Raw genomic sequence first — 12184 nt, 5'->3', positions numbered from 1 at the left:
ATGCAGGCTCACTTTACAACGCTATTATAAGTAAAATGAAAATTCCAATGACGTAACAGAATGCACGGCTAGTGAATTTCAACAGTGGTTATTTGCCTTTTTAAAACATGGCAAAAAGGGACAAACACAAACGCAATATTGAAGTGATGCACAAATTCAATGTTCAACCTTCAGAAACGAAAACGCCCCAAGCGTATTTGGAAAACTTGAGAAAGGTACATGTATGCAACTTGTTTTCCATCGTCAAAAACTTGGGAACTCCTCTGAAGCAGGTTGACACACTGTTAGCGAGAAAGGGACGCACTCTTTACAGACGAAATAAGGATTTTCAAGGCACATGGCACTGTTGGGGCGAAAAGCTAGGCTACTGTTAAGCCATATGTGGATAATGATAGACCATACTACCAAGCATGCGATATTCTTCCTCCAGCGAAGAATTGCATCGCATTTAAATAATCAACTATCATTATAGAGGGGACAAGACTTTAGCATTCAAACGTCCAACATGTCGTAGCCCTGCTGTGTGAGATCAGTCCAGTCGACATTGAAAGTAAAAGGAAATCTGAATTGAAGGATATAATTAAGTGTTATTTTGACGACTTTCTTGACCATATGGACATTTACAAGACATCTACCCGCAGACTCAGTTAGACCAGTTAAAACAAATCATACTTGGACAACATAATGACACGTATCCGTTGAAGCAGAAACATCGACGGATTTCGCCATCGATGCATGAAGAAGTCCTGATCAAAGAAGTGCAAATTGTGCGGGACCTTGGGCACCTTGTATCGCCAAAACGAATTTCGACAGAAATCTGTCGAAAGATAGCGAATATATGAAATAGGACAACTCCGACACTTCCCCAAGCTGGTTAAGCTTTCTGCATCTGATAAGAGAGAGTAGGGAAGATTTAAGTGGCGAAGAGATTACGATGACACTCGGATACAGAGCAAGAAGTAACTTATTGCTGTGCTGTTCTAACGACAAGATGGGGAACATCGGGTTATCAGTTATGCCAGCCAGATTCAGTAAATCAGAGGGGGGAAAAGCTATCAGGCACACAAGCTTAAATTCCATGCTCTGAAGTGGACGGTAACATAAACTTTCAACGATCACCTTTATTGATAGAAGTGTAAGTTTTATATTGACAATAATCCCTTTTCCTACATATTGACTTGAGCGAAATTTGACGATACCAGACTTAGATGAATGGCAGCATTGGCTGACTTTGACCTTGAAATCTTGTAACGGCCTGGAAAATGCAACATTTACGCAGTGTTGTCAAGACTCCCAGATGCCACAACAAACGACAAACGTTTTGATACTTCACACCGCTTCGTCTCTGTTGAAGCTGTTCATGCTGTTTTTCAGAATGCTATGTATACTCTTTGTGTTTATCGTCTAAAACTATGGATACATTATCCGATCCGGGAATAAACCGGTTAGACGATATGACTCAGCGCAATTGGCGACAAGCTCAACGTGATGAACATGTACTGTGAGCGTGGGTGGATGTCATTACAAATAATAGACAACCCAGACGCTGTCAGCTACTCATGGCCATAGACCGCAGCTGCTCATAGAGTTCAAGAGTTTAACTATGCCGCATGAAGTCTTTTCAGAAAAATCGTCTTAGAAGATCAACGTTAAGATTAGTTGGTTTTGCCATCGTCCTATGTTGAGAGAGATTTCATCGAACTACATGATGACACTGGACATCCTGAACCGACAAAGCCCATTTCCCTGCTGAAGCACAAGTTGCCAATGTATGAATCGGCACGTGGAGGAATGGTACAGATTTGTCCACGTTGTGTCCGAGCCAAATCACTAACGAATGTGCGGCACCCTTAGTTGGCATTGAGACATCTCATCCATTGGAGCTGTTATGTATTGGGTATATTTCTCTGGAGACATCAAAGGATGGATACCAGAATGTCTTAGTAGTTACAGACCACTTCAAGAGATATGTCTGAGATATTCCAACCCGGAGCCAGACAGCGAAAACAACAGCTTAGGCATTGTTCAAAAACATCTTTATGGTATGTCTATGCGATTCAACAAGCAAAGAGACTTCGAGAGCATGACCATAGCGGAACTTCGCAAGCTCACTGAAATGAATGCGTCTAGGACAACTTCTTGATCCCATCCAATAGGGAATGGAATGACCAAGAAGTTCAAACGTACGCTCATACTCATGCTAAAGGTGGTTGAAATAGCTATTTAATACCACTAATCAATATTTATTACTGTACTAAGTTTTAATCAGCTTATCTCAAGTCTTTTTTTCTGTTTGGACGGGAACCACGTCTGCCAATTGGTATTTCTTTCGGAGTAGACAAGGTTGATGATGACCTTGTCGCACTGAACCGTGAAATTCATATATTACATTTTCAAGTTTCCTTCTTTGCCGCTGAAAAAGAAGACATAACAGTTTGACTGTGAAAACAACGTATTACACATAAACTGTTGCATCTGTTACTGCCAGGATCACAAGATACAAATGCATCATACGCTAAACACTTTCAACAAGTTGGCGCGTGTTTGAATCTGCGATACTTTATGAATGAATGAGTTTTTTGTGTATTTAATACACCTTATAGTACCCGATTGACTGTGTATCTCTATTGGTTAACTGCTTACGCTACCGGAAGGGACCACCCATTCCGTACTTTCGCGTTTCATCCTAAACTCTTCAGTACGCCTTCTTTCTATTGGCTGTCACTCTTCTGCAATTTCATTGGATAACTGGATAAGTGCATTTCCCCTACTTTCTTTATTCAGTATATAAGCTCTGTGACCTGGTACGGCTCACTCTTTTTCCTATGTGTTTTCCTTTCCTGATTTGTCTGTGCTGTGTTGTCATCTTCATTTATACTGTCCGGACAAGGCACACCCTATATATGTCATTTTGTGCCAGTATGTGTTAGCTAGTCCCTATACACTAGCCGTGCTCTGTGATGGATTGTATTGTTTTTGTTGTACTGTTAACTTTTTTCTGTCTTCTATATTGAAATATGTATAAATGTTACAGTGTACACTTTTTTCTTCTTCTTCATGGAACCCCAATTAGAACCTGGGTATCAGTGTGACGTATACGTAGACTCGGTCCTCTGCCACACTTACCTGATATATTACAAGGCGGTACCTGTGTGGCCAATGAACATGTATACAACGACTGCGCGTACACTGTTAATCTGACTTACACGCTCACAATCAATTTAACCATAATTTTTATTAAACACGTGCTCGATTGCCTCTGACGTCCGACATCATTATGTACAGTGGATATCACTTGTGTTATCAACAGTTTATCTAATTCATAATTATTTTCAAAAATATTTACATATCTTCATTTTGTTTTCTATATAAATATCATAGTTGGTATATCCCAACCCAACCCCCAACCCCTCCCCCAAGATTAGTGTCATTTGCTCATACCTTATCTTTCGTGTGTCTCATGTACCACATAGTGCCAGTAACAAACATAACGACTCAAATATTCCCTGACTTGAGAGAAACATACATTTTAATTCTTTATTTATAATTATGTTACAAATGTGTAGTGACATTGAATTGACTCCTGGGTCTCTGCACAATCTTCTCATCTTAATGTCGGATCCGTTTGAAACAGGCTAAACATTATTAGTAATTAACTTTTAAAGAATGATATGAAATGTCTTACAGATGCACATATTACCCCGTAAATAAAATAAAGTGACCTTGGATTTAGATAGTGTTTCATGTAAATTTTATCAAAAGATACAGATAAGGAGGATTGGGAGCTGGAATAATCTGACTAGAAGTAATAATTGATAAATCACTTTAGGGCTTCGGGCTACTGAATCTACTTTTGAATGCTGGCAAAAACTAGACCATTGTCTTATCAATTTTGACTAATCATATTTAGCATATAATCACACTTCACATAAGGAAAACAATTTATGATTATGATAATGAAGGCATTGATAGGATAAAAAGCACTAGTAGTATTGACTAGATCTCAACTTCACCGATTAATGATGTTAATTATTTTAATAAAATTCTGATTGAATCCATAAATTAATGAATTGAGAAATAGGTTCCATTTAAGTCAGTTACAATAAGATCAAACGATAATCCTTGATTCACTGGTTCTTTCAGACAAGAGATAGTGCATTACAATTGTATTGGACCTGTTAAGTTGAATTTACCTCATAATTTGGAAAGATATGGTTGGAAACGAAACAATTAATTTAATTACAAACAAAACATACAAAAATAATAAACCTTGAAACCCGAATCTTCCCCTATACCAGTAGCCTCTAGCATGACTTAAAGTGAAAAATAAAGAAAGTTTTGTTTCAAACTGACAATAAACAAACTAACCATTATCCTTGATGCGATGATGCATCTTTGCTCAATAACCATTGGATAAGGCAGACTGTTTGAACACTTACTTTGTGTCCTTTTCTACTCCATCAAATGACCTTGATCCTCTCCTTCCCATCCTGATTCACCTTTCATAATATATCATATTCTGTTCACCAAACATGAGGTTACGGTCGACCTTTTGTGTGAAATGAAGAAAAATGCCAGCTGATTCAGAAAGAGTTGTTCCAAAATTTATAAAAGTACTAACGCCTTCTATCAATTTGACTTTTTACCCTTCTTTGTAATACAACCACGGGAACTGACTCGATCCCATTGTCTTGAAAGGCTGCTTATTTGAATGCTATATAAAGCAATGATGAAAAAAGTGATGTTTCTAATTATCGTCCTATATTGGTAACCCCTTTTTTAGCAATTTATATCAACAGTCATTGTCAAATATCTATGAAACTATTTGCGAGAACTATTTCCAATAATTAACCAGAGTTTATTAAGATTTAACTGTGAACCAGCTAATAACAATATCAATATATCCAACGATTATGAATTTTCTTCATGAGGGACAAGACGTCCGTTCTGTATTCTGTCTTCAATAGGGTGTGTCATGAAGGGTCATTACACAAACTAGAATCCTGTGTTATTGACGAATACTTAATGAGCTGGTTTAAACAATATTTGGTAGATAGAAAAAAAAAGTTTTTTTTTGTTAAGGGCATTTTCAACCTACATATCTGTAAAAGCTGGAGTTCCACATAGATCCGTTTTAGGTCCTTTTTTTTTTTTTTTTTTTTTATATATTAATGATTTAATTGATAATGTTATAAGTGCCATTTAATTGTTTTCTGATGATTGATCCTTAAATGAAATCATTAATTTTTTTCTTTTTTTTCCGGAAAATCTTTCAAAATATAAGTGCCCTCGTAAAAAGCTTGTATCAATTTTAACCCATCAAAACCTGAATCCATAATACAAATAAAGGCAATAGAGAAATATATCCAGGTATATTTTACACCAACTATCATCAGCTGGAAGGCTATTCAAATCGCCGTGCATCTGTGGTCCGTCGTCGGTCGTTAGTCTGTCCGTCCGTCCATCCATACATAAACTTTCCTTTTCATCGCTTTTTCTTAAAAAAAAATTCTCAGACGGCCTATGTGGGTTCCGTTTAGTCCTCAGCTGTGTTCATCTGATTTTGAGCTTATTCCAGAAAAAGGCTGCCAGGCGACGATCTTGTATTTTGACAACTGTGGATTGTTATCACAATTTCTTGGTTTTACTCCAATTTCATATGTAGGGTTCCTTCTGGTAACTGTTCTGTCTGCCTATCCATCCGTCTATCCATCCTTCTTCATCTGTTATTTTTGTCTGTTAAGTAATTTACCGATTTACATAAAAGGTCAAGATGTTCACTTCACAAAAATATAAACTGAGGAAACATTCATTGTCGAAGATCAAGTTCATTACGTCGAAAGGATAAGGCCTAATTTTGTCTTTTTTCACACGTGAACAATCAGTCAGAAATAAAAACGGGCTAAACTTACCAAAGGTCAACATCACCAGGTCGGAGGTCAAGATCACTGAGTGATATTTCAAATTAATGTATTTGTGTTTGACACTGATGGACATTTGTGATGACATTTTGAAACAAAGTTAGTTAAAATTACACAAGGAGTCAGCTGTCCAAAGGTCAACTTTATCGTTTTAAAGGTCAAGGTTTACTTTTTTGTCTTTTAACTAACGGACATCTTGTTATGACGCGTTGTAGCAGTCTATCAGAATGAAATAAGGAGTCATCAGACTAAAGGTCAAGGTCATTGGGTCAAAAGTCTAGGTCACATATTGTATCATTTTATTGATGAACATTTTATCATGATGAAGCAACGTTGTTCAAATTTCACCAAGGAACTTAATGACCAAATGCCAAGGTCAGTTTGTCAAAGGTCAAGTTGATTTGGTCAGAGGTCATGGTCACTGAGTCAAATTTTGTTTCTTGTCATTGATAAACATTTTGTTGAGACATTATAAAGCACTGGGTCAAAGAAAAAGGAAATTCGGTTCCAAATATCAAGGACAAAGCGGATCGCTGACTCTGACCCTGGTTATAAGTGTGGTAGGTATTCAGCATTTAAATCGAACATATCAAAAATAACAAAAAAATTATACCGGTATTTTCATCTTCTTTATCCCAGCAAATATGGTAGTTGATGTGTATGATGTAGATATTGCTTCCTTGGAACACGATGATGTCCTTGCTAACCTAACAAATGTTATACTCTGTTTACGTAGAAGCTAGAGTTATAACTTGATAATGCAGAGGTACCCCCATACTAAATTATATAATAAACTTTTTTGGGAATATCTCTCTACTGCACGCCAAAACACTTCATGGCATCGTCCCACAGCACCTTAAAGATATCGTGGAACCATTTATATATCACAATGAAAATGAAAGATATATGAGTACATTATTGACACTAAAATATTTGGTTAAAGGTAAGTTTTGTATATCGAGTCTTAGAGGCGCATGGAGACACACTATATGTATTGTGTAATATTTATCTGAAAGCTTATATAACTAACTCCCAAGTATCTCCCAACTATGCATGCATAGTTATTAATTCGCTTAACAACGATAAATATTGTTTATCGACTCTATAACCAATTTTGGCAATAAATTTATTCTATAATTTCAATTAAAAAAAATGCTTGAGTTTTGGTTAATTCTTTATTATAGCCATCGCGGTTTGGAACTGGTACGAGTATTGAAAAACTTCATATACCGATATCCACGTATCTTCATTGATATTGAAATTTTACTTCCATTTATTTTGGGCAGTTGGGGTAATTCTTTTTTTAAGTTTTGATTGATAATGTAATGTTTTGTTGTATAATGTATCTGTAAATTAACTAATTGTAAATTGATATTTATGTTCGGTATATCTACATAATATGTTCGTATAAGATTTACCTGTATTCGCTAGATCAGACTCTTTTGTATTGTTCACCGTGTATAAGCACTGAGTGAACGATCACGTGCACGAGCTAGTCGTATTGAAATGTAGTCATGCGTAGCGTAGCGTAGCGTGTTAGTCAGGAGTAAGGCTATATTGTTTAGGTTACATTTCGGTTATGTAAGGTCGGAGTGTTCGGTTCCCTGCTCTCTTCCGCTGGGGTCAGAACAGACAGAAGGTCTATATGGTGAGACATTATTGATATATAGGAATGCAGTGAGGAAAACGCACTTCGTCAGAGATCCAGTATTGACATAGTTACCAGTATCGGGGTTGGCGCGGACGCCGGGAAATTATTGGCGTAAGGGGTATCGCCGACGTCAGGGGTTTGGTGGAAGGTGGCCAGGGCGCCTAGGGTCGTACTGTAGGGCGTGCATGATAGCGAAGTGTGTTCCTCCTCAGTGAGTTTCCCCAGCTTTGCTAGGAGTTATTACAGTATATCATTATTGACGCCATCGTCACGCCCGTGTTTTGCCAGAACGCCAGGTAGCGCCGGGCGCATACACGCCTACAACTCTCTCAGAGCCGCACTCCCAGTGTTAATGTAGTATGTTTGAAGTTTGTTCCATGTCATGTCCTGCTAATATATGTAATTAAATGTCTTATATCTGTTTGATCCTTGTTGTTGATTTCGTTAAGAAAAACCTGACTACAAAAGTACGCCAACTTGGCAGGGAGACGCCTTGAGGAGTTTTAACAGCTGAGACAACACTTCCCGGAAAGAGGAGATAATCCTTTACAATAAGCACACATTTCCTGGGTTACCTTTTCTACTTCTAAGAATTAAAATGTAATTTGAGATTTTCATATATACTGGTTGCGTAATATATTTTTTACTAATTCAAAATCTGAGCAGTTCTTCCTTTTAAAATATATTACGCAACCAGTATATATGAAAATCTCAAATTACATTTTAAATTCTAAGAAGTAGAAAAAAATTGGTTTTGAAGGACTTTCTAAAAGGTTTTGGTTTGTTTTTGTTTAACGTCCCATTAACAGCCAGGGTCATTTAAGGACGTGCCAGGTTTTGGAGGTGGAGGAAAGCTGGAGTACCCGGAGAAAAACCACCGGCCTACGGTCAGTACCTGGCAACTGCCCCACTTAGGTTTCGAACTCGCAAACTAAAGGTGGAGGGCTAGTGATAAAGTGTCGGGACACCTGAACCACTCGGCCACCGCGGCCCCCAATTTTTGGAATGAAGGTTGAATTTTTCAGAAAGTCCTTCAAAACTAAATTAAAAAATCGTTTCGATAATGTTATATATGAGGTGTATTCTCTTGATATACCACATTATTATTGTAGATAAATATTTTGTCATTACTATTTCACGTATAATTTTAAGCCCTTCCTCCCTTTTAAGCTGCTCCTGGCAGGAGCCGATTGGCTTAGAAATTCTGTCCACAGATCAAAATGACGGACCCATATCCGTGCGCAGTGTGAGTGCGTAATGCATATTTCCGCAATAAAGTTAAATAAATAGATAATAGAATTCCTGACACTCATATCTGGTAATATGAAATTTCCTGATATTATTCTCCTACTATTTAGACAATGTCAATGGTGTAAAACAAAATCCACTTGCCCGACGTCTCGAACAATCAGATTTTGCGGTTGGGGAAGTGAGAATGTGATATGGCTATTTTAACATGATTTTCATGTTTGATTTCCTGAATTCCGTGTGTTAAGGAAATAACCAGAATAACTGAGATGTAGTACTATATAAAAGATAGAAAATCGCACAAGAGATTGTACATTTGTTTCAAATATAATTAACCAGAATCGAGTTTGTTTCAGGATGAACATACTGAATTTAAATTAAATCACAAAAGATCAAAGATTTTGAAACCAATAAAGATCCTCATTATATGCCTTTACATAAATCAGTTATTCAGTCTAATATAAATCAATTTCCGTCAGAGACAAAAATACTACGTCATTATATCGATATATATAGATGACAGAGTATCATTTATATACGCACAATACATAATTTATCACATAAACGTTCTGTTATTCGATGACAATGCCCATGTAATATACTGGTATTGATTTTGCCCTCCTTGTGGTTATTTATATTAATAGAAGTTTCGTGATCAAAATCTGCAGGGGAAAAAAGGCGAAATATAAATGGAGAGAACTTTTTTTTGCGATATGCAATGCATTCTTAATGTAAAACCTTCTTAAATACAAACATCATGTTAAATTTTACATTTCAAATCATTCGACATAAGATTTCTTTCACATATATTGCATCAATACAAAAAAAACGGTGAAAGCTCCGTATCATTTTTACATTTGTGAAATAAACGCAGCAGTTCAATGAAATTTTTGTATTAGTGAAATAACCACCACAGATCAATATCACTGCTGTATTAGTGAAATAACTGTCCAAGTTCCGTATCAATTTTTCGTCAGTGAAATACCCGTCACAGCTCAATATCAATCTATTTTCGTGAAATAACCGTCACAGTTCAATATCGATGAATAATAGTGAAATAACTTTCACAATTCTATATCGATGAATATTATTGAAATGAATGTCACAGTTCCATATCATTTTTGTATTAGTGAAATAACCGCCACAATTTCATATCAATAAAATTAACGAATTGACCCTCACAGCTCCATATAAATTCCTTCATTTAATACCAAAGCTGTTGATAGGATGTTAAATCACTATAGCAAACAAAACAATATGATGTGTTACCCTGTTATACATGTAAAAGATAAAAGCGTTGTATATAAATTATATGCTTATATTACATGTACATTGTATATATCCTTGTTCGATATGAATTCAAACGTTTCCGATTTTCGTTGATATACCTGATAATGTCAATTTCATCATATTGGTTTACATTTTGAGAGCGCAGAACGTATGGTAATTAATATCTTTGTACTGCAACAGGTATATCCGTCTTCAATCTATTTTGAGCATCAGACACTAATTTTCTATTTACACCTCCAGAGCGCATGATGCTACCCTCTATACTGTTTCAGATGACTCCACTTCAAATCTTCTTTAAGCAACAGACGCTTATTTTATATACATCCAGAATGCATGATTTTTTCCCTTGTTAATGTTTTAGACGACTTCACGTCTAATCTATTTTAAGCAGCAGACGCTTACGTTTTATTTACAACTCCACAACGCATGCTATTACCCCTGTTGCTGTTTAGATGACGCCGCGTCTAATCTATATTTGTTCTTTTTTTTCTGTCGTTTCGGCATTTTCTTCATATGCCAGTATTTTCCTGTCGCGTCTGTAAATTAATCATCGCAGATGAACAACTCACGAAGGAAAGTGTTCCGCACTTATTGGGTTCCCTTAGACTCCTCCGAAATGTTTTACTGGTTGACACATAGACAATGAAATTAACAGCGAAATTGGCGTAATAGAGTATCTGGCACACCTGCTGTGTGAGGAAAAGGGTGATGTTGGGATTATAAATGAGGTTATTTACTGCTATGTAGAATCTCACACCATGACTTGGCAGATTGAGGACAAGGAATACAATGGACACCACCATCAACATAACTGTCAGTCTCATTTGAGCTTTTGACAAAGTGTTGTGTGAAGGAGAGTAATATTTCTTCTCATGCCGGCTTACATGCCGGTAGGTGAAACTCCTGATGGCGCGGATCACTAGAACATTTAAAGTGAAAATTGCAATAAAAGGTATGATGAATGTTATTGTTGAATCTACATATGTTATAACAGCAATCAAATTAATGTCATCGTCAATCATTTGGCACGCGCTTGTTCGTTTCCCTGTATGATTGATGACGATTTCCATAGTGAAAAAACTGTGCGCGTAGAACAATATGGCGAATGCGGTAATTATGCCAGTTGCTATTCCAGATCTCTTCTTTGAGCAAAGTGATGGTGCCCTAAGTGGGTGGCAGACGACAATATAACGTTCGAACATAACGAGTACTACGTACCACACTGATAGAAAACTCGTGATATACGTTACATATACAGATACCATACACAGAGCACCGCTCTCGGAAAATCGGACATCCAAACTGCCAAGCCAACCGAGGAAAAGAGCTAGTAAGAACCAGGTGTCGGAGACACTGAGCACAGACAGATATATACTGGACGGGTGTCTGCTGAAGGTGGAACATACAAAAACTTTGAAAGAACAAACATTGCCGATGATTCCGAGAATGGATATCAGCGGTATAACGTAGAGATACAGGCCATGGACAAAGTTGTAAAACGGCAGCTGGTCGACGGAAGAGTTGTTCAATCCAGAGACGTTTGTGTCCATCAATGGCACGTCAACCAAGACGTAAGTTGTATTATCCATGATGTGGTCATCAACTATCATCTCCAGTGGCGATCTGTAAAAACATAACAAACAAATTGAACCAATTGTACCAATCGTAATGTATAATCATAATTATAAAAGGTTACTGCATTACAATCGTCATGCCTGTCCATTAGTTATAGTCGCATGTTTTCAATTTCAAGTTGATATATCTTGACAACGTTCCAAGATGCAAACAAGCACATTTAAACAACTTGCACCGATTAAAGTCACTTTCAAAATTGTAATATTTCCATTTCACACAACTTTCAATATTAGTTTCGAGGATATAGTCGTATACCGGTTGGCTCAATATTCGACATACGACATCCGACTTTCAGAATTTGAATGTTGTGATAGCTCAGTTGTGGCAGAATACTGCATGTTGAGCTGGCAAAATGATCAAATTAACAATATTCGATATTCTGTCAAAACCGATCTAGAACAATATTCAAATCACCGCAGTCAGATTTTGAATGGTGAAT

At 36.8% G+C, this 12184-nt stretch overlaps 1 protein-coding gene across 1 annotated transcript; it reads right to left on the bottom strand.

Moving 5' to 3' along the window:
- Positions 1–9235: 9235 nt before the first annotated feature.
- On the bottom strand, positions 9236–11725 carry LOC117330843 (thyrotropin-releasing hormone receptor-like). Its single transcript, XM_033889368.1, has one exon. The coding sequence runs from the start codon at positions 11718–11720 to the stop codon at positions 10620–10622; it is 1101 nt and encodes a 366-aa protein (XP_033745259.1). The 5' UTR covers positions 11721–11725; the 3' UTR covers positions 9236–10619.
- Positions 11726–12184: the final 459 nt, after the last annotated feature.

Source organism: Pecten maximus, chromosome 7, assembly GCF_902652985.1.
Source record: "Pecten maximus chromosome 7, xPecMax1.1, whole genome shotgun sequence".
NCBI lineage: Eukaryota > Metazoa > Mollusca > Bivalvia > Pectinida > Pectinidae > Pecten > Pecten maximus.
The sequence above is the reverse complement of the archived record's forward strand: the minus strand, read 5'-3'. Positions and strand labels throughout refer to the sequence as shown.